The 24,763-nt window shown below is 34.2% G+C and overlaps 1 protein-coding gene across 1 annotated transcript; it reads right to left on the bottom strand.

The window, feature by feature from the left end:
• Window positions 1–835: 835 nt before the first annotated feature.
• Window positions 836–13,064, bottom strand: LOC103448880 (probable leucine-rich repeat receptor-like serine/threonine-protein kinase At3g14840). The gene is made up of 24 exons (XM_070808239.1): window positions 12,699–13,064; window positions 12,145–12,316; window positions 8,282–8,353; window positions 8,064–8,132; window positions 7,704–7,775; window positions 7,513–7,584; window positions 7,298–7,369; window positions 7,115–7,186; window positions 6,958–7,029; window positions 6,801–6,872; window positions 6,652–6,720; window positions 6,364–6,435; window positions 5,923–5,979; window positions 5,292–5,354; window positions 5,165–5,200; window positions 4,983–5,023; window positions 4,494–4,879; window positions 4,142–4,337; window positions 3,441–3,611; window positions 2,968–3,086; window positions 2,634–2,844; window positions 2,279–2,516; window positions 1,842–1,992; window positions 836–1,703 (listed from the first exon to the last, which is right to left on the bottom strand). The coding sequence occupies exons 1-24, from the start codon at window positions 12,796–12,798 to the stop codon at window positions 1,308–1,310; spliced, it is 3,051 nt and encodes a 1,016-aa protein (XP_070664340.1). The 5' UTR covers window positions 12,799–13,064; the 3' UTR covers window positions 836–1,307.
• Window positions 13,065–24,763: the final 11,699 nt, after the last annotated feature.

Below are 24,763 nucleotides of genomic sequence, written 5' to 3'. Positions count from 1 at the left end.
CCAGAACTGTTTTTGGGCCCAGATCCATCAAATGGGCTACCTGAGCTGTCTCGTTCAAGTGGGACATCAAACCCACTATATTCTTCATTTGTACCATGCAACTTCCCTATAAGGGTAGAGTGGGTTTGATTAGTGATGAAGAACATCTCTCTTTCGAAAAACGTGATATCTATGGTGGCATAAAATTGCTTAGTGGGTGAATGGTAGCACCAGTATCCCTTTTGTTGGCTATTAAACCCAAACAAGACACAACGAACGGCACACAGATTCAATTTACTTCGTTGATTCTTGTGAAGATACACTTAGGCCACACACCCAAATATGCGAGGTGATAATTGGAGAGAGGATGGTAAAGTAACATGATCTGTTAAGACTTCCATGGGAGTTCAAAAGTCATGAACTCGAGAAGGCATTCGATTAAAGAGATAAACGGAATACATAACTACATCTGCCCAATAAGCAGGAGGGGCATGAGCTCTAATGAGAATAGCTCATGTAGTCTCCAAGATATGTTTGTTCTTGTGTTCTTCCACACCGTTTTGTTGAGGAGTTTGAGGATAAGTAGTCTCATGAAGTATGTCGTGCGCCGCGAAAAATTGTGGTAGCTTTGAATTAAGATATTCTCCACCATTATCAGTTCGAAGAACTTTGATAGGACAAAAGAGAAATTTGACTTCCAATCATGCGATAAAATTGTTGAAAGATATGCCCAACATCACTCTTTTGTTTCATAATATAGAGCCAAGTGATTCTGGTGCAATCATCGACAAACGTAACATACTAATGAATTCCATGGTGCGTTACTATTGGTGAAGGCCCCAAACATCTGAATGAATTATCTCAAAAGGCACTGTTCTTTTATTGAAACTCAAATGATAAGAAGTACGATGACTTTTTGCAAGTGCAATCATTACATTGAAAATCAGAGTCTGAAATGCCATTAAATAAGGACAGAAGTAATTTTTTTAAATAACCAAAGGATGCATGTCCTAGTCGACGATGCCATAGCCGAATTTGCTTGATCTTGTTATTGTGACCACTGCGGACATGGTTGACTTGGCCTAGTACCACATCATCCACGTAACATAATCCTCTCCTCTTAGTACCACACCCAATGAACGTGGTACAAGAGGTCCTATAAAATAGGGAATAAGAATCCCAATTATACAAGAAATCAATCACATGATCACATTCCCAAACTATATGGTTGATTCACGCCAACAAATAGTTATAAAGGAAAAACAAATGATTAATTAGCTGATATGTTTGAGTGTGCTAAGGTTGAGTCAAACTGATAACCGTGCAGCTCAAGTTCTCCCGCTTCTGTTCTCCCAGTAATCTGAATCAGGATTGACGGGATACAGATCGTGAGCAGACGCAGACGAAGCAGTCCATGGCCCTTCAGTTGACCCCGTTTCTATCTGTTTCTCGCCTGTGCCCCTACCAAAACTAGATTGAAAATGTTTCCTCATTGCATCGATCTCAATACTCTGAGCATTTGGATTCGAGACCAACTCATGAACAGTAGCCTTTCCTTCAAGCATGCTCACAACCGAAGACATGGTAGGCCTAGCTGTCGAAGTAACATTGCAACAAAGGAGAGCCACATTGATTGCAACAATCATCTCCTCTTTATTAAAGTCTGATCCCAACCTTGGATCAACTAGGTCCATCAAATTCCCTTGTTCTTTTAGAAGTCGTGCCTACAAAAAATGGAAGTAACAAAAGCAATATAAATTTTGTCTTTGGATTAAACTTCATCGATTCAAACGTACTTACACACATATAAGGCATATTAAGAAAATTTGAAGTTAAATTAGGAAGTAGTAGATTCATGTTACCCAATCAAGAAGATAAAAGCTTTCTTCCTTTTTCCGGTAAGTTGTGTTGTTTCTCCCGCTAACAATTTCCAATACGAGAATACCAAAACTATAAACATCTGCTTTATCAGTAAGATAACCCCGCATTGCATATTCGGGCGCCATATATCCACTGTAATATCATGAAATCATATCATTAACCCAAATTGAGCTAAAATAATTAGTAAAAATATTGCTAATTGAATACTTAAGATTAATCCAATAGTTAGATAGATAATAAGTAATACAACTGTATTCAAAGAACAAATCTGCCCTTCAAATTTCTTGAACAACAAGGATTTGGTTGGGTTGAAAATTAAGTAAGTTAGAGACTTTCCTTTGGCTCTATCTTCTTTTTTCACGGTGGAAGAAGATTAAAACTTAAGAATAAGAAGATAAATAAAAGTGTAGGGACTCACTAAGTTCCAGCAATACGAGTGCTAATATGTGTATTATCCTCTTCATCAAGCTTGGCCAATCCAAAGTCGGATATTTTCGGGTTAAGATTTTTATCAAGCAGAACATTAGTAGCCTTGATGTCTCTATGAACGACCTTCAATCTTGATTCCTCATGAAGATAAGCCAAACCTCTTGCTGTACCAATACAAATCTTGTGCCTTGTTGGCCAATCCAACTTCAAATGACTTTCTTTTTCCCCTTCAATTTGCCAAAATAAACAAAATTAGTTGTAAAGGACATATTTTTAGTGCATAAGATCTTTTATGCCCACTGTATGAATGAAATGAACTTTTGGCAAATGAGACTGATATTTACCGAACAAAGCATGAGCAACGCTATTATTTTCCAGGTACTCATAGACAAGCAATAGTTGATTTCCTTCAATACAACATCCGTGGAGCTTGACAAGATGAGGGTGTTGCAGAGCAGAAATCATGCCAATCTCATTAACAAATTCACGATTCCCTTGCTTTGATTTGGAAGAAAGCTGCTTAACAGCTATTGCGGTGCCATCTACTAGAACGCCCTGCATTTGAGAAAGATAGTCAAATTTACATCACTATGGAGCAAATTAACTTTCATTAGGAACGGACAGTATCAAATTAGAAAAAAATGTAATACATTATTAAATATTGGCTCCGAAGAATACCTTATAAACCGATCCAAAACCACCTTCACCAATCTTATTGACTTTGTCAAAGTTGCTTGTGGCATCTTTGAGTTGCTTGAAGGTAAATTTACCAGTTTGCAGGTCCACACCCTTCAAATCTGTATAACAAGTAAAACTCATAAGATATTGTGTCTAATAAAACTTTCAGAAGGACAGAATTCTTAGTTCTTAATATTTGTGCCTGATTCTTGAATTTAACTAGTAACTGGATCTATAGGCAGGCACTCTGCATCATGAGTTTGGACGATAAATATACTATAGCAACATCAAAGTGCCGGAAAGCTCAATATCCAAATAATTACTGTCTTTGTGTGTGCACGTCAATATGCATGAGAACCATGCAAAATAGCATAAATATTGTTCTTAGTTACGAAAAAAAGTTCGATAAGAAAAAGTAATGGAGAAACAAAATAGGAAAAACCAGTATAACAGAATAAACTGAAAATTAATACCATCCTCCAATGTCTTTTGTTGTCCTAGGAGGCCTCTCTTCCAAAGAATACCAAATATCAGTAGTACAATGAAGACTCCTCCAACTACAATTCCAACCACGGCACCTACAGGCACGCCACTTCCACCAGGTGATGTGTCACTTACAGGTTTTGGCGGGGGATTAAAGTCCTCTGTCGGAAAAAAGAATATAGCTTAAATTAGAGTAAATGTAAATGTAATTGATATGAGAGTGGATTATTCAACCAGCTATCTAATGCACACAGAAACATAAGATTGAACCCGGTCTTTGGGGCATCCTTAAATAGTAGATAGTATATGAAGTAATCCCTCGAACAAACTTTCTTTGGATGGTTGTAAATATTATATACATGTTTTCTTAAGTGAACTGGATTGTTTTCATGTGAATAATTAAAAATCCTCGAAGTTGAATTTTGTTGTATTTAAAAGCGCATACCGTCACCTAGAAAAAAAAAACAGCATATTATGTGATAAGAAAATTTAAGAGAGTATTTCTTCAAGTCTTGGCTCAAACTAAGTAAAACAGGAGAAAAGCGCAGAAGCATTTTTATGAAAATACAAGGGAAATGAAATATTGAAGAACCTTGCAGAACTGAAGTCGGATCTCGTAATTTAGTAGATATATCAATGCATGTGGTTGACGCATGGTAATTAGACGAAGCTCAGATCAGTGAAAACTTACTTGGGACTACTGAAATAGCTGAAATAAGAGGACCATAGACTCCTCTAACAGGGATGCCTGTCGTCCCTTTCCCGGCCCAATATAAACGAATCTCCAATGTATTATTAGTTACAGGAGCAGTAAAGTTCTTTATGACTACATCACCAAACACACGAGCTTCATCCATGATATTGAAGTCCTTCTTCACTAGTTTTCCCTGCAATATATATGTATATATGCTAATTTAGTTGCTTAACATTTCATGATCATAAATGTGAAAGTTAACATTCAAATCGACCAAAATATAAACAATGCTTGTTGAAAATTAGAATAATCACTGGTGAGTATACATGGAAGTTGATGCGATAGTTACCTGAATGTAAATATCGAATATGCGCCTTCCCAGGCTTCTATATGTTTTGCCATTTCTAAACATTATCTCTGCAAAATGGAGGCTTACAGTGTAGTTTCCATATCCCAAACAAAACCCAAAATAAGTTAGAGAGATGGGAGAAAGGCGTGCGTTCATGTATAGTTCAGGATTGGCCATAGAGAGTCTAGTTTCATTAGTCCATATAAAGGAGTCCGTAGTGCGGTCATCATCAGGGAAATAACCGGTGCTGCTTAATGCCCAATTTGTTTTGCTCTCGGAAAATGATGGTCCAGCTGAAAATATGTCATCATCATATTGTGTACCATTCTTTCCAGGGACAGTAAATTGATTCCCACCACAATTTATATGAAGCGAGTAGTACAAATCTATGAAAAGAGAAAATGGAGATTAGTAGCCATTGAGGAGGAAAACTAAAAAAGAATGAACTGAAAAAATACAGGTAATTATTTGTGTAGAAACTCGGCTTACATTTTGGACACTCTGAAGTTTTTAAACATGTAACAAATCTCCTAATAGAGTAATTCAGGGTACAGAAAATGTCAACAATCATAAATGAGAAGTTGGAAAAAAAGAAAATAGTACAGAATACACCATTGGAAACCGAAGTAAATTTATAGGTGCATGCTTTGAGACGGTTAATTTGAACTTACGAACTATTGCCCTTTGACGAGCTTGCAAACAAGTTACTGCAGAAATTAACACAAATGAAAAGTTAAGCTAAGCTTTGCTCCAAATAACACAAACAGATTAACTTCAAGCTAATGGAGACATTCTTACATGTTGCTGCTGACTCGTGGACAACTTGCATCCCTTATGGTGAGGTTGTTATATGAAAGATCACTGCACAAAAAGAGCTATGATGCAAATTCTGTTGAATTGTAAGTCTCTAGCTGATTAGAATTAGTGAAATAAGTTATGAGCTTAATTGTGTATTCACTCTGTTGTAATATTGCCAAGTGTGAGGTTCAAAGATGTGTGATGATCTTAGAAAATAGTTAGATGTGTGGCTGAGATCACTTTGTGATGTCTAAGGATCCAGCTGTGCTTTGCTAACGGTAATATTCTCTTTGCACGGCTTGTGTGTGAGAGAGAGTGAGAGATATTGAATGAACAAGAATTTTCCTCTGCTGCATTTGGCAGAGCAGCGAGGACATACATTCTCTGTGATTTTCTTCATCCTTTCTTTTTCAGTATTAATTATCTTCTCCAGTCCTCATATTCATTGAGGTTTCATAAACTAGAATCAAAGAAGCATTAACAAATTCTTTTCCAGTTGTAGTTTTTCAGTACAAAAGGAAACAAAACATTAACATGGTTCGAATTAAGTTTTTGATATAATAGTTGTATATCTATGTAGTAAAAAAAACAGCATAAATTTCCTGAGTAAGCATTTGGAAGAGAAGCTTACACGTGTTTTTTCGGCCAATCAGGTACAGGTCCAGTCAGCAAGTTTCCAGTTAAGAATCTAAAAATAATGAATACAGAAAAACTCAGTAAGGAATATAGTGTTTGTTCTTAGGAATTTCTTTGTAAAGATTTGAAAATTTGAGTTTGCCAACTCTGAGTGCATTAGATCAGTACTTCCATCCGAAAGACACATCTAAGGGTGATCACCTTATGTCAGTTAATTGCATGAGTAGTGATGACTCTAATGAATAAACTAAACATTTCATTTCTCAGCAGAAGAGCCGTTTTCATTTTCATTGTAGTATAACCTGTGACTTATAATTATAGTAATCGTGATTGGAAATACTTCCAGCTTGTCAGGCTGGGGTGTAACAAAACCATTGAAGAATGTCTGCCTCAATTTCATGTAAGAAAGATTATATTGGTCATTCCAATAGCTTACATATAATTCGTATCTGCTAGACTAGCGAAGCTGTTTGGAATTTCCCCGGTCAGCTTGTTAAAGCTGAGGTCTCTGCACAAACAAATAGCAAATGCGGTTTAGATGTGCTCACTGTAGAGAGGGAAATGACATCTGAAAGAGATGTTCTCTTAATAAATACAGAAATATAAAGTCCGCCCAAAATCGTCTAAAAGTCACTTCAATAATCCTTGAATTAGTAGAATCACTTCTAGAAGAAATTTTTTATTTGAAGATGTAAAAAATAGGGACTAAGACATTTGTACTTACAAAGTTTTCAAGTTCATTTGCGCAAGATCTGGAGGTAGTTGTCCAGTAAGGTTGCAACTCCTCAACATCCTGCAACGGACCAAAGCTTTGAGTTTACAGAAGACTTTATGTACAGACAGAAATTGTGTGTCATGGAACCATTAACTCACAGTATCTTCATGTTTTTCATCTTATCGAGCGAAGGAATGGGTGATTCAGGTCCACTCAAGTCAGTGATTCTCCTGCATGTTAAAATTGAGCCATGAACATAAACTACGGATTTTGCTAATCGTTTTGTATTTATAAATAGAGACCAGATATACTAACAAGTCAGTCAAGCTTGTCAGAAGAAAAATGCCAGAAGGAATTGGCCCTGTCAAACCGCTAGCCTGAATCAATCTGTTAACGAGTTATAACATTTGAATTAGTGATAATATTCAAATCAAATAACAGAAAAGATGACACATGAGAGAAAAACACTCACAGTTTTTCAAGATTTGTCCAGTTCTCAATAAAATCAGGTATCCGCCCAGAAAAGTTACTGTCACTAACCCGACTGCATAATGATTGGAAAAGGGAAAATAGTACCAGTTGTATCAGAAAGCAGTAAAACAAATGTCTAAAGTGCTCAGGAAACCTTTAAGAAGAAATAAACACAAAAGCTTACAAGTCCTTTATTTTGGTAAGCTTTGCAAATGTTTTTGGCAACTCCCCATTAAAGTTGTTTGAGGAAAGCAACCTAAAAATGAAGTAGATATAACAATTATATCAACGATAAAGAAATCGATGATTTACTGGTGAAAGTATCCAGAATTTGTCTACAAGAAAATACCCATAAACCAAATATTTTTTAACACGGTAAAATTTGAAAAGGACTCTTACATCCTTTCTATGTTGGCCAAAGACCCAAGCTCCTCAGGGAGGGGTCCAGAGAAATTATTGAAACTGATGTCCCTATACAAAAATAAAATAAATTCAATTCAATTCAATTCCATTGATTAAAAAAACATCATTAAGGATCTCCATAAAATCAAATGGGCTAAGCAAGAAACAAATGCGCAATCAACACTCACAAACTTTTCAGGGTGGTGATGTCCCCGAGCTCTTTGGGGATAGAACCCGTCAAATGATTTCCAACAAGGGATCTGCATTCAAAACTATAGTTTTAAGATCACTTTTATCAAGCAAGAGGCTCCATAACATTAACATGTACTTCAATAAGAAGGCAATGAACCCCATGTGTTCGATTCAATACTTATGATTCAAACGCCTCATGGCCACGGAAGTTCATTATCATGAACAAAACCCAATGTAGTAGATTCATAGTTTAAGAAAGAAATGGCTGAAGAACATTGGAGTGACCAAATAAAGTAACAAGAACATGACATGAACATCAAAAACAAAAATGTATGCAGTGTGAGAGAAGATAGTACATGTTCACAAGTGGAAGAGAGCTCCATTCTGGAGGGATGGTACCGCTCAGGTAGTTGCGGGTAAGGTCGCTGAAGGAGAAAGAAAGAAACCAGTGTATCATTGACAACAAAAATAAAGGTAAGCTATATATGAAATTAGAATAAACCATTACACGACACAAAGTTATTTTCTTTTTACTTTAAATAATGTAAACTTGGAGGGGTAAAAATGTGCTTACATTTGTTGAAGATAGGTGAGATTTACCAGCTCTGGTGGGAGTGTTCCTTGCAAATCCTGAGCTTTTAGAATTCTGTGTTTCATCGGTAAACATGTTTCAAAGTTAGTCGCAAATTAACAGAAACCTATTACGCATCTATATTGTGACTAAAAAGAAAAGATGCCTCAAAAGCGAGACCAAAGAGGTAAAACACTAATTAATCACAGAAAATACTTACTTTTGGTCAAGTAGTTAAATAGGCAGAAGGAATTGGTTTTCTTACTTGAAAACCAAAGGAAAAAGTCCAATGTCCTTTAAAAAGAATAGAACTGGAGCAATTACACAAACAGTAAATGTGCATTTGTCACAAGCACACTGTGAGTCATTCTTTCATTAGCTTTGTAACTAATAACTATGTCGATACAGAGTTGTATGTGTATAATAAGTACGCAAGAATTGTGGTGACTACGAACAATTGTACGCTGATCAAGTATGCAAGAATCAAGCCTAAATACAGCACAGCAGTAATACCAAGTCCTAATAACTCAGCATGCCTATTTAAAAATTAAAATTAAAAATAAAGAAAAACCAACACAGCATGCCATGGAACATCTATGCTGGGTCATAGCCAGATCATAAACACATTGTTATAGTAATTGAGCAAATTAGTCACATCCTAGAACTCGATTTTGCAGATAAGTTAAGTTGAATTGCTATACATGGTAGGGTTGAATGTTTCATTGTTCATTCAATAAAAAATAGATTATTCTTTTTGCATTTTCTTGAATTTCAAGGCACAACAAATTCTTATTAGACCAACAAAAACTTCCAATTGGTTGCTGGTTGAAGAAAAAATAAAAAAATCTGGAGGGCTAAAGGATTGGGAAATGGAAACCCAACTAGTCTATAGATATCAGAATTAGGTTGGACTGCAAAATTAATAACTGTGTAAGGATGGCTAAGCCCGTTCTAGTGTAAGGTGGCCAAGGCCCATTTGGGAACTTTAAGATATATTCCAATTTTCTTCATAATTTTGTTCCAACAAAAACTGAATTGGTCGAAATCGAAATTTTCAATCTTGACTTGCACGTCAAGAATGCAAGTGGTTGGAAATTTTTTTCATGTATCCAACCGATACTTGGTGTACCGAACCGTATTCACAACGCACTAAAAAAATCTCTTCGAAGCTAGGGTCGGGGCGTGAGAAAATCACAAAGAAACAAAGGAGCTCGACTGTGCTATTAATTTAAACTAACACCCCTCAAATCCAAATGGAATCAATTGGCCTAGCTACTTTGCCCGACGTAAGGTTGAAGGAGTGAATACGACGTGCCAAGTTGCCAATAGACAACTCGAAGAGGCCCACACTAGGCCTTATAATTCCTACTTTATTTTGGAGGTTTCATGGGCATGGGGATAGGTTTGGGGACATTCAGTGAAAAGTTGATTGATACTTTTCGCATATAGACGTGGGGTCCACAAAACCGATTTCCAACCTTCTAATCAACATTTCTCCTCGCACATTTATGAGCAGATTACATAAAATGAATTTTTTTTTTCAATATTTTTAATATAATAACATATGTCACGTTAAGAAAAATTTACACGTATTAATATATGATTCAACGTAAATTTTATAAAGCGCTTTTGATATGAAGCTTTGTTTAATAAAAATAAAAAAATTGTTTAATACAAGTTATTCTCCTCTCTTACATGCGTAGTTAATTTTTTGGAAAAATTTGAAATATGTCCAATTTTATAGGTCTACTTTTGAAATAGGTTCAATTTTTAATGACTTTTGATTTTTGAAATAGATCCAATTTTTAGTTACTTTTAACCCATATCTAAAGATCCTTTTTTTTATTTAGGAGAAAATGCTCATTGAGAAGGGATTTTTTCAAGCGGCACACTAAATATCATATTATACGTAGAGAAAATGATATATTTTTTTCGTATTCCCTCACCTATTTTATAACTTAAATTATTCGCTGATAATTACAAAATTTTCTGCTCATTAAGATTCATTGACCTAAAAAAGTCTTTGTGTAGACATTATACAATCTAACAGGATGTTACGTGGACGTAGACCTTTATTGTTTTTTTTCTTTTAACGTTATTCTTATAACAAACACTGAAAAACTTTGATCTTATCCTTCTCAACCTTTCACAACAAAAGGCGCCTAATCTATACGTTGCTTTTTCTTTATTTTCTCAACTCTTTCTTTATTTTTCTCTTAATAGTTCTATATATCATGAGATGGAACTCGTTCAAAACACAACGAGCAAACTATTTATCCAGAAAAGAAAATTTTAATGAGCAATTTTTAATGGCTTAAGAAATAAGTCAATCAATGACAATTCTATATAACCCAACGTTTATTTTCCAACTTATGTTCTCTTTATCACATTAAGTTTTTTTTTAATAAACAATTATCTACATTAAGGCATGAGAGAGTAGTTTAAACCTCACAATGAGTTAGTAATAATATGGTTCCAATACATCTTTGGTGAGAATCGAACCTAAAACATCTCACTTACAAGTAAAAAAAGGCTAAGTGACACATTAAGTACTTAAATTGGTGTTTATTAACGCAATAATCTTATATGCATATTATGTGTCAAATAAATTGAAAACAAAGAATCACCTATTTATCTCGGTAATCTATTATTAACAACTTCTTTCCAACTCTTTTCACTATAAAGTAACATTCTATATTCACAACGTGTCTCAAACAAGAGAACTATACAAACATAAAACTATTCTTATATATATATATATATATATCTTTCCAACTCTTTTCACTGTAAAGTAACATTCTATAGTCACAAGGTGTCTCAAACATAAAACTATTCTTATATATATATATATACACACACACTAGCACATGGGCACACACAAAGTGTAAGGAATTTTTTTTTTTTTTTTTTGGTTTTTGAAATAGGAGAGAGGAAGGGAGTGATAGAGAACATGGGAATTTTTTTTTTTAATTAGAGATATGTTAGAATTATATATAAGTGATGTTTTGAAAAAAAAAACAGCAAGATTTGGTTGTGTGAAATTACATTTCTACCTCATATTTCTTATTCATGTTCTGTTTTAATTAAAGGGTTAAACTGGTAATTTCATAAGATTTTGGTTGACAATAAGTGTTTTATTAATTAGTAGAGAGAGAGATATATATATATATATATATATATATATATATATATATAATTGTTATTAGCATCTCAAAATTCTCATTACACTCCAAACTTTCTATATTAGGAAAAAAAAACATTTGTGCATGTAGAATGAGATTTTTGGAATGTTAATAACACTTCCATATATATATATATATATATATATATATATATATATATATTAACGATATGTTCTCTATGGTGAAACAGAAAAAAGAGTGTAGAATGAGATTTAATGGTACTTCTCTTATTAGATTTTACTAACTAGTTGATGGTCTAATGGTACTTCTCTTATTAGATTTAAAAGATGTACCAAATTCAAATTTGTCTCCCCGTTAATAAAAAAACAAGTAGTATTTTAATTTCTTAATTCTAATCGAAGTAAATATCCCCAACGATCTAATAATATTCCGGAAAAACCTTTGTCGGTGGCACCAATAAATACACATCAATTTAAATCACAAAAAGCCGACAAGAATATTTGGTATCAGCTTGTGAGATGTGGAAAAATTCAAAACATAGAACACGTGTCATTATATAAGTAAAAGAAAGTTTTATTTTTCAAATTATATTAATTTTTTAACATAAATAACTTACAATTTATATAATGATTCCAGGCAAATTAAAAAATCTCACTTAATTCTGAGTTGGGCATGTTTGTTTTTGAGAGAGAGAGAGAGAGAGAGAGAGAGAGAGAGGTTTACATTCCGGTAATATGGCAGACAGTGGAGGAGCAATTACAGTTGATGGCCTTCTCAGATCCTTTGAGTGCGTTTAGATCAGTCCATGGAAGTTGGCCGCTGCATGGATCTGCGTCTCCACCGAAATTCCAGTCCGTCTTCCCCAGTCTCTTTGCTATGTCTTCCAAAGTTTGCACTACATATACGCAAAATAAAAGGCAGCAAATTAACATCGTGCTCAACAAAATAGTAAAAAAAAAAAATTGATGCATAGACAAGAACTACAGAGTGCACCTCAGCATCATACGATTGAAAAAATCTACTGAGTTCACACAAATATCTGTTTACTTAAGGTTCATTTGATAACTATTTTAATTTTTCGTTCATTGGTAACTGTTTTCACTTCTCGGAAAAATGTAAACTGAAAACCAAAATCAACCCAAACCAAATTTTGAAAACTCAAAAAAATTGAAAACTAAAAGATTATCAAACGAACTTAAAACCATCATTTATAGAACGATACAAAGGAAACTAAGGAAGATATTTGACATAAAGATATTGAGGTGAATTACTCGTACTTTCATCATTTGGCAATCGAGTAGCTCCAAAGGCAAAAGTTACAAAGCAAGCTACAAAGAAAAGAGAATGAGGAAGAAGTCGAGGGAAGAACATATTCATCAATTTTCTAGGCAAAGTCTTTCACATTTGAAGAGAAAACCAGAGACAAAAGGATCAGTTTGTGCAGCTAGCTGGATGGAATTTGTTGGATTGTATGTATGAAAAGTTGTGAGAGTGGCAAAGAAAGAAAGAAAGAAAGATTTGTGAGGAGAATGAGTCTGAATTACAGCTTTTTATTCGCTTGAGGGGAGGGAAGGAGTGGACCTCGAAGGACACAAACGGAAGTCAATGACTTGTGTTAACCTTACTTGCCCCTTAAAACCAAAGACCAAACAAGAAAGGAAAAAAAATATTATTCCCAACCACTTACTATATTTATTTTTATTTAATTATTTATATAATTAAAGATACATTTACATAATTTGAGTTTAGCCAAGCTAGTTGCGTCATTGTGTTTTATCTTACACAAAGTTTGAATTCCGCTTACTGTAATTTAGTTAAATTTAATATAATTATCTTATTGTTTGACAATGGATAGACGCCTTAGTAATATGTTAAAAAGATTGGTTTTGCGGGTAATGACTTGTTAAACTTAAGTTATTATATTATATTAGAATTTTATTATAAGTGGTCCATGAATATGAGTGTTGCAAATCAATGTTGTCTTCTGGCTGAATTTTGTTAAAAAAAATCTATTATATGTTGATGTGACAAACATAAGACTTTGCACTCCAATAATATGATGACACATGGATTAAATAAAGTGTTTCAAAAATTTAAAAAGGTAAAAAGAAGAAAAACAACAAACTAAAAATCCTCATCTTCTCCTTCTTTTTTGAACTCAGCCACCAACAACAATCTCCATATTTATAGATAACATTGATCAATTTTCAATTTCATATATCATTTTGATACGTTTGTTAATTTCAGGGACCATCTGTGATAAAAATATGAATTTGACTACAATATTTACATATTAATACAATAAATATCTTTAAGATATAATTTGGCCACCTATTTAAATGTTAATTATGCAGAATGTCTAAAGGATGAACTTTCTAGAAAAGAAATCCATATTTGTGTCTCAAATTTTATCTATTAGCTTAACAGTGCTGTTCATGTCATGTTTCTAAAGAAATAAATTGTGTCCAACACCATTTGAAAATGAAAAAAAATAAGAGAACTTTAACGAAAAGCTCATGGTACTGTTCACTTTAATGAAAAATCATTTTTTTAGACTGAAAAATCATTTTTTTAGGCTAAAAAATCAATACTGGTACTATTCATTTTACCATTTATTTCGTTCTTATCGTTAAAATTCAAAATTTTCAAAACATTTTCATTAGTTTTCCTAAAAAATAACCCTTTTTCCGTTTTGAGAATATATATTTATTTTTTTATTACAATCAGTCTTATTATTAATAATCTAAGTTTTTTTTTTGTCAAAATTAATAATCTAAGTTACACTAAGATCGGAGCGTTTAAACCGGCGACAAAATAAATTAAAGAAAAAAGTCATATTCTTTAGACAATCCGACACTTACATAATGTTATAAAAGAAATAAAAAGGAAAAACTTCAAAAAAAACCGTGCATGAAATTAAGGGCTGGTTTGGTATTGCTGTGCTTTGAAAAAAAGCTGCTGTGAGAATAAGCGGCTGTGCTGTGAGAATAAGCGGCTGTGAAATAAAGCCAGTAGAGTGTTTGGTAAACTTTTTTGTGAAAGTGCTTTTGGAAAAAAAATCAGGATGATAGTGTGTCTTTTCATTAAAGAAGCACTGTAGCTCCGTGTGCTTTGAAAAAACTGGCTTTTTTTCAAAGCAGCAAATAGCAGCTTCAGCTTTTCCTTTGATTTTCAGCTTATTCTCACAGCAGCTTCCAAAATAAGCCTTTTTTTTTCAGTTTACCAAACACAAAAATGACCCTCAGCTTTTTTTCACAGTAGCTTTTTTTAAAATCACCTCAATCCCAAACGGGGCCTAAGTGCACGTCTACATGGATCCGGCTTCTCTACCTTCCCAATTCCCATACATTTCTATCCCCTTTTATTTTGTACGGTCACGGTTAAACTACATTAACATTTTATATTGATTTTTTTATAAAGATAATAAGACAAAAAACAATAATGATATAAAATGTTAACGTGGCTTAACCGTGACCGCACAAATAGGAGGAGATGTGAGTGTATGAGAATTGGGAGGGCAGAGAAGCCATGTCCATAAAGAACACGCCTAGCACAAGCTTTCCACATAAATACGAGAGACAGGCCCTACAGTCCTAGGACTACCTGTCAAGATTAGGCTTGGGTGAGTGATTTTTAGGGAACTGTATCCTCTCCAGATCCAAGAGATCTGAGCCAACTGAGCAATGCATCCAGACCATTGAAATTTGATTCAACGGCCATAAACAAGTAACCCCTCTAAAGTTATAATAATTGTAATCGTTTGATCAAATTTCAATGATCCGGATGCTTTGCTCAGTGGGCTTATATCATTTTGGATCCAGAGAAGATCCAGTTCCGATTTTCAGAAGGGATTGAAGGACAATTGGTCATGAAATTATCATAAACTGTTTATATGGTTTAAGTCATTTACAAATCTTTTTTACATGTTTTTACAATGCTTATACAGTGTTTTTATAATCTCTCGTATATAGTATTTTATAATTCATTTTTTACTAAATTGGTCTTAAGTTCACAGGGCTAGAATCCTTCCCCCAAACATCGCTCAGAGGACTCGCACCCTCCAAATAAAGTAGACAACAATACTACAATTGACATAAGTTTTTGTGTGGTAGTGAATTATTGTCACATGCGCTCGTGTAGATACTAATATGTAGATAAATTACGAGAAGTGAATTCTATATACTTCTTTTCATTGCACTCTCTTTTCATTTTTTTATATGAATTGAATTTAGAAGAATTTAGGAAACAAAGTAGCCCAAAATGATCTATGTTAAAATTATTTGTATAAACTCTAATACACACACACACAAAACAATTAAGGGTAAATAGCCAAAATGGTCCCTGAGATTTGCATAACTCATCACTTTGGTCCCTAACATTTCAAATCAATCAAAGTGATCCCTGAGATTGTCCACCATCCATCATTTTGGTCATTCCATTAAAAACTCCGTTAAGTGTCCCGGAGCTCTTGGTCGGAAGTTTGGGCAATTTTCAAAGCTTTGTAACTCAACCGTTTCTTAATCAAATTCGACCCATAATATATCAAAATGAAGATAGGAAAGTGTAGAATAAGATATACCCATTTAGAAGCCCAATGGTTGTCAGAGATGGCCGGAAAATAACCTTAAAGTTGACTGATCCGAGAGAAAATCGGAAAACTCGCCGAAAACTGAGTAAACTTTAAACATTCATAACTTCTTCAATACTCAACGAAATCAAGTGATTCAGAAACGAAAATCATACTTCTCGATGAGATGAAGAGAATGGTACCTTTTTACATGGCTAAATCGCTGTGGTTTGGCAGAAAAACCGCTCAAAAGTGGCCATAGACAGCCACTTTCGAGCCGTTTTCCGGCCAAACCATGGCGAGTCAGCCATCTAAAAAGGCACCATTCTCTTTGTCTCATCGAGAATTATGATTTTCGTTTTTGAATCACTTGATTTCATTTAGTATTGAAGAAGTTATGAACGTTTAAAGTTTACCCAGTTTTTGGCGAGTTTTCCAGTTTTCTCTCGGACCAATCAATTGAAGCTATTTTCTGGCCATCTTCGGCAACCATTGGGCTTCTAAATAGGTATAAATTATTCTACACTTTCCTATCTTCATTTTGATATATTATGGGTCGAATTTGGTTATGAAACGATTGAGTTACGAAGCTTTGAAAATTGCCCAAACTTCCGGTCAAGAGCTCCGGGACACTTAACGGAGTTTTTAATGGAATGACCAAAATGATGGATGGTGAACAATCTCAGGGACCAGTTTGATTGATTTGAAATGTTAGGGATCAAATGATAAGTTATGCAAATCTGAGAAACCATTTTGGCTATTTACCCAACAATTAATGATGTTCCATTCCAACCTGTACAGTCGACTAACTGATAAACTAAATATTAATATTATATACAAGTAATTTTAGCATTGTTTTTTTAGGACCATATATGTTTTTAATTATAAATGAATTTTTTTTGAATTTTTTGCAGTGATGATTTATGAATGATAAATTGAAATATAGACGGTTCAGATATTTAAAAAAAAAAGTTATGAAATGAAAACTACAAAAAATTGTGTCAAAATACACGCACACACATTTAAGGATGTGTAGCATTAGGTATAATTTTTTTTTTTTCATATCAATAAATTTCCTTTGTACCTTGAAATTTTCTAAAAAAAAACAAAAAAAAAAAAAAAAACAAAAACGTGGCAGAAGGCCACTTGTGATGAGTGCTTAATTCTAAAATGTAGTATCTCTCAAACGTTTGAGTATTACTTTAGTCATGGAATGCTGATCAATGTACAATTAAATAGTATCACTTGGAATCATAACTCTTGGCTTATGGTATGAAAACAAAAATACAGAACATTTGTATATTGCTTGCAAGCAATTAGCTTCAGTAGTAAACTCCAACAACTTGATTAAGAAAGCATGTAGGAAATTTCCCATGCTTGGCTTAGTTGAAAATAGCAGATAAGTCAACAGTGTATTTTAAATTACTGTTACTTAATTATTTTAAATTTCATAATCAATATTAATTACCAGTGGGTGTACTTTAAATTATGCCTGATTAATTATTTTAAATTTCATAATCATAGAAAACTAATAGCTTATTATATACTGTTGTCAATATCGTGAGTTCGGCTGTTGGAAAGGTTTTTTAATTAAGCTGACTATGAGCTGCAAATAATATGCGTCGACACTGTTTTGCCACAAATTGGTGTATTGAGCAAATAATACCAATTACTTCAACAACAAAAAAACAGTTACAACTAATTATTTTTTTATCGTCGATTGTTAGTTACAAATATAGCTCAAGTCCCATGACCTCGTAATATTTTTATGAAAATTTTCATTTCCTTTGTCAACTAAAAAAAAAGCTCTTTGTTTTTGTTGTTAAAAAACGGCTTTCCAATATTATATAATTCCCACTTGATCAAACATTTGAAATAATTATTCAACAAAAAAAAAAAAACAATTGCGATAATTATAATCCATCCATCTCAACTATTTGCAGTTTTACTTAAAAAAATATATTCCACATACATCTCAGTCATCCATTTATGATCACATGACTAAAATTTCACCTACGTCTCAATCAACCATTTATGTTAAAATTGTCTAAAATGGAAAATTCTCATATATTAAAGTCTTGAAATTGGATCCTTATGAAAGAGTGTCACTTGGGTGTGTATGCATATCTTTAGCTGCATCTGGCCGCCCACCGGTATCGGTCAAATAACAGGTTTTCAAAATCTTTTTTATGATATTTTTCTACTAGAATTTGTCTTTAATTAGTATTTTGCATGGAATATGTTCGAGAGAGCTTCCAAACTTGACCTCGGCAGGCGTTCACTGTTTAGTAATACATAGTTCATACAAATTTTCGTACTGATTATCTCAACTACATATTAATAAAATTCTCATTGTCAACAAAAAATTCATGAAATTGTCATTCTAAACCTTTAATTAAAACTGAATATATATATATAAGAAATGTGGGCAGTAATGTAATTTTACACAACCAAAATTTTGTTTTTTTTCTTCCAAGCCTATCCTATATGTGATTCTAACATATTTTTTTATTAAAAAAATAAAAAATAAAGCTCTCTCCTCTCTCTCCACATCCCACGCTCTCTCTCCCTCTCTTCCTCTCTCCTTCCATTTCAAATACAAAAATAAAAAATTCTCCTATATGTGATTCTAACATATTTTTTTATTAAAAAAATAAAAAATAAAGCTCTCTCCTCTCTCTCCACATCCCACGCTCTCTCTCCCTCTCTTCCTCTCTCCTTCCATTTCAAATACAAAAATAAAAAATTCTCACACACATTTTGTGCATGGCCATATGCTAATATTCCACAGTATGATCCAATACTTTTTGGTAATTAGGTCATGATAATCAATTCAATAACTCCCACCTTATACCTATATAGCAAAAAGTAATATAAGGGCCAGATTCATGTCACCATATTTTTACACAACTTTTGATACTTGTTTCATAAGGCTCATTTTATAATGTATTTCAAGGATCTAAACTGTCTATCTTTTAAGTTTTTCTTCAAATACGATTTCTACCAAAAATCACCTAAATATGAAATCTTATGACCGTTGAATGTCTTAACGGTTTTATATTTGGTTAATTTTTTGCAAGAATGATCTATGAATAATTTTCTCAAAAATAAACAGTTTAGATCGTTAAAAGTATTTTATGTAGTGAAAGCCACAAAACAGTTGTAAAAAATTGTGTAAAAAAATAGTGTTACAAATTTGGCCCAAATATATATGTTATAGTTTTTTATTTTATAATGAATATCTACTCTTTTAATTACATTTTATTTTCAGTAGTATCTAAGAAGGGTTGTGCTATCTACACTATTTTTTACTTCTCACACACCTTTATTAATTTTTATTTTTTTATTTTCTTCAATTTATTCAAAATAAAAAATAATGTGTAAATAGCACACATCTGAGAAACCATTTACGAACTGGTCTGTAATTCTAAATTTACAAGTTTTTAATCCCAAAAGGAGACAGAGCTTCGTAATTTTTAATTTTTTAAGTTTCTGATTTACTTGGGGTTGCCGTACATACGGAATATAGTTCTTGATCTCAGCTGAATAGTCAATTGATCGTATTCAAACACCAACCAACCTTTGCTTTGATTGAGTGTCAGTGAAGAAGTCCAAGTCCTGTAAGATTAATTTCGAACTACATTTATTTGGAGGTGGATTGTTTGCCCTTCCATTTTCATACTTTTTTCATCTCCTTCTGTTTTGTATGGTCACGATTAAGTCACGTCAATATTTTATATTCATATTATTTTTTATTTTATTATTTTTATAAAAAAATAAATATAAAATTTTGACGTGGCTTAACCGTGATCACACAAACAAGAGGAAATGAGAAGAGTATGGAAATGGAAGGGCTGATAATTCAGCTCCCATTTATTTAGCCTTCTGGTACTCTGTGCCATTCATTTACTTAATGTAGACGAGACTTGGCTTCTCTATCCCAGTTCCCATACACTGTCATCTTTTCCTATTTGTTCGATCACGATTAAACCACGTCAACATTTTATATTACTATTATTTTTTGTCTTATTATCTCTATAAAAAAAATAATATAAAATGTTAATGTGGTTTAACCGTGACATCACAAAATAGAAAAGAATGAGAATGTATGAAAACTAGGAGGGCAGAGAAGCCGGGCCCGTTCTTTATTGCCTCTTGCAAGGTTTTGTCTTCTCCCTAGGTTATAGGGATCTACCTTCTGATATGCTGGATTTTGTCATTGATTTATCTTCTTTCTAAAGACGTGCTTTTAATGTTTTTTCAAATACCATTATACTCTTGGAATATTTTGGTTTGAATAATGCTTAGAAGATCAATTTTTTTTTCAATTAAATTTACAAATTAAATGATGTGGTTGTATATGATTTGATTATTAATTATGTATAAATTAACATACTTATTTTTTATCGGTGACACATCTTTTGGTTTGTAAATTTGATTTAAAAATTTGATATCTCTAGCATTACTCTTTTGGTTTATAAAGAGACATCTTCTGGTTTGAAAAGCCTAGTGTGGCTATTCTTTTCTACAATAAACATTGGGATCGTCTGTTGCGATACATAAAAAATAGTCGATTTGAAAGGTCTGTAAAAATGAAATGTTACAATTTTTTTTATTGTAATGTACCACACGATTTTAGGATATTTTTTCTGCAATTATTCGCTTACACTTTTTTACTTTGATTTTGCTTCTTTGTTTGCTTTTATATTGTGATATAGGATCTAAACCTGCATGATTGCATGTAGAAATAACTCGGATGCATGCAGTTTTCTCCGACCAATATTATGTGTGGAAAATCCCAGGTCACCATCCACTCAGGGACAGGAAAACTTTTCATCATGGAATTCTTTGTCCTTTCATTTTCCATGGTACTCCTGGGAAAGAGATCTTATCCGATCTCTTTTTTTAAAGCTTTTTTTTTTGAAAGCTTCTTATCCGAATCTCTTCCACCATGGCAATTGAATCTCTTTCCGTACTTTTGAAAGAACACTGTTTCCAGTCACCAGCAATTAATTATTTAAATCTCATATCTGCATGCAAACACGTAACTACGAAAAGTTGTTTGCCCAAACCACATAAAAGGCCACAGCTTTCATCTGTTTTCCATTATTAACAACTTTATAGCCCAACATCTTTCGTCTCCAAATCAACCAGTCAATGCGTTGAAGCTGGATGTTTTTGACTTTGAATTGAAACAGGAGGTCAAGCCGACGGTTTTAAGCTGACAGCTAGGGTAGGAGTTATGGGATGCCATAACTGGGAATTAATCCTACAAACATCACAAATAAATTATCATGCATCTGCCAAGAAATAATAATAATATAATCATATTCAGCCTGCGTAAAGAGCCCTGTGATCGTCTGATTCATTCACACATTTTAAATTCATCCCCCCAAACCTCTGAATTTTCTAACTTTATTCCCAAAAGCCAAAATTACTTTCCAGTGATGACAGGGATGGAATCATTGAGCAAGAAAATAAAGGGAAACTTCAGTCCAAAGAGCAAAACAGGTCATCTTCAATTGAAGGGTTTAGAGGGTCATATGATCAAAAATAACCTAAAAACGATCTCCAACCTAAGGTCAAGCCAATGGGCTCTTGAGCCTCACTGGACAACAAAGGGCCAACTGGCCGGCCTCGGGCCGGGCTGGAATTCAAATCCCAACGGTCACTAACTAACGTCAGCTAGCCATTATTATTATTTTTTTTTTTACAATTTTATTTTTGGGCCAAAAAATATATATATTTAATTAAGGTCCAGAAAAGTGATTGGTTTTATGTGGGGATGTTGCCTTTATAAGCATGTTTGATTGCTTAAACCTCTCCCACATCCGATGTGGGACAAATATAATGGGTGCCACACATGCAAGCTTTTGCTTGCTCAATTCTTTTCCGATGTGGGACAAATATAATGGGTCCCCCAAATATAAGCTTCCTATCATAGATGGTAAATGTGCATTTATACATGGTAAATTTGCATTTAATTTAAGTTGTTGTAGTTTTTAAATTTATATAATATGTTTGGCCCTATGGTCTTTTGGCCCTCGGTTGGAGATGAATTTTTGTGACAATGCTAAAATGAACCCTATGACCTTTTGGCCCTCGGTTGGAGATGGTAAGAAATATGGTCATGCACTGTTTATTAAAATATTAATTTCTTGGAAGGCCAGAGGGCTAAAACGAGCCATCTGGCCATCTCCAACTGAATGCTTGCCAGATGGCTCATTTTAGCCCTCTGTTCCTCCAAGATATTAATATTTTAATGAACAATGAATGACCATATTTCTTACCATCTCCAACCGAAGGGCCAAAGGGTCATATGCCAAACATAGCCCTATGCCAAAAAAACCATCTCCAACCGAGGGTCAAAGGGCTATAGTATGAAATGTGAATAATTGAAATAAATTGAGGTAAGATAGTATGAAATGGTGAAAAATATGTGAGAAATGGCTCACCGGGTTGGCTGGATATGGCCAGCCAGCTGGCTTAATTGGCTGCTTTGCCCGATATGGTCCACAAGCCCTTTGGCCTAGCCCTCGGTTGGAGTCGGTTTTTGTGTCATTTCGGGCTATTTCCACCCTATTACCCTCTGTGTTACACCCACCCCTAATTTAAATTATATTTTCACTAAGTTTGAGTTTATTTTGCTTTTAAAATTGTTTTTTTGTATTTATTTAAACCAAGGCCTTTGGGCCTTATCTAAAACCCTAAACCACTAAGTCCAACCCTAGACCCTAAACCAAGGCCTTTGGGCCTTATTTCTTGAGTATTCTTTCAGCCTTCTCGACATGGTTTCTCGCTCAATCAGTGAGGACTTCACAATCGATCGATTCGGCGGAAGTGTGCACCCAGTTCGTGTCGATTCAGACAAGAACGACAGGAGCATAACCTTTTCACAAGCTTACCAGACTTACCAGAAAGAGTTCCTCATGGGTGTGAAGTTTGAGTCGTCTTTTGGTAAGAGACTAGTGAAGATTGTGGTGCAGATGATTAGCAGATTGCATCACTATCTTCACGCTGAATTGAATGGTCACCACTCATTATCTTGCTACAATTCATAACCATCATATTGTACTCTAGTAGACTTTTTCGATGATGTGATGTGTTCGCCTCAACATAGCTTTCCATTACCTCGCACCAGGATCTTTCGGTTCGTGAGCATGTGGGCGTGAGGTTTGAGCGGTCTTTTAGTAAGAGTTGGTTGAAGGTTTTAGTACAGAAGGTCAGCAGATTGTATCACCATCTTACTATAATTTATAGGCATCACATTGGTTATTTTCCAACGATATGTGTTCATCTCAACGCATCTTTTCATTGCTCTACTCCAAGACTCTTTTGTTTGTGAGTACGTGGTTGTCGAAACACTTATAGCAGATCTTTTTGGTACACTCTGGGATGGCATTACAACATGGTCGAGGCGAGAATAGGATAATCTTTACACTTCTCTCGAAATGTGCGTGCTCTCTTTGGTTGTTAGGATGATCATTTGCGAGTTCTTCTTTCCACCAACTTTGGCCTTTTTTGACTAGAAATCTACAACTAAGCAAATGGAGAGGTGAATTGAGTATTGCAACAGCTCCCTAGACATACGGTTTATTGGGGAAAGTGACTCATCGTTTTCTGTTTGCTTGGTTTGAGCTTTTGGGTCTACTACTAACACGGTAGCCATTTCTCTTGAATCCCAAATTACCATTTTCAAATGGGTTATTTATTGGCAAAACACTGGAGTAGTTGGTCACATTTGAAAGAACTGAGAAGGATAGGATGCTTGGTGCTGGATAGAGTGACGACAATTTCTATTTTGTTCGGTTTGAGTATGGCACTGTTGCGACATGATATGAGGGTTTCTGCAGGCAACCCTGGTTGGCAGAGGAGTTGTGCGGGCTGGTATTTGGATGATCGAATTTACGAAGTGTGATTTACATGTAAGTTCCCGAAGAATTACATGGACTGGTTCAAATAGTTCCAAACCACGGAACACCCTCTTAACTCGTTTTTAGGTGTTCACTTATGGATTGAAAAATCCGACGGATGTGGTATACCCGTCTAAGTGATTATTTGATCAGTCAAGGATATGAATTATGTCATTGCATGTTAAACTATGAAGTCTTATTCCAAATTGCTAGAGTTACAGTTTATGTCGTTAACACGAATCTCACTAAGACTCTGGAAGAGCTTGAGAAAACTGCATCGCACCTGAAGATGAAATTTGAGATGAAGGATCTTAGGAAAACTCGTTTATGCCTTGACCTGAAGTTGAAGCATTGTTCTGACGGTATTTTGGTCTACCAGTCAAACTACACCAGGAATGTGTCACCTTTGAGTATACCCATGATCGTCTATACGTTATATGCAAATGAGACTCTTGAAGAGTTTATGGAATCCGAAATTCCATATCTAAAAGTTCAACTTTGTGCTTCGTTGTACTTAACTCATTGTATTTAGACAGGACATCTCCTTCGCTGTTGATCTTGGTAAAGAGGCAGCACCGCGCCTACACACAACCGCTAAATTAGTATTAAAGACGCACCCTGAAGGTACTATGAATTTGGGCAAATCAAATCCCAACGCATCTCAGCGGATCTAACCCCCCGATCCTTGAAATGATGCTTGCCTTGTTTGTTATGCTGACGCTGGTTACTTATCAAACCCGCACAAGGCAAAATCCCCGAATGGTTATGTATTTACCGTTAGGGATATCACAATATCTTGGAGGGCCACGATATGACCCTAGTTGCCAAATCTTCGAATCGTTCCAAGACTCACCTTACTTCA

The sequence above is a fragment of the Malus domestica genome, chromosome 11 (genome assembly GCF_042453785.1).
Source record: "Malus domestica chromosome 11, GDT2T_hap1".
NCBI lineage: Eukaryota > Viridiplantae > Streptophyta > Magnoliopsida > Rosales > Rosaceae > Malus > Malus domestica.
This window is presented reverse-complemented; position numbering and strand designations above follow the sequence as displayed.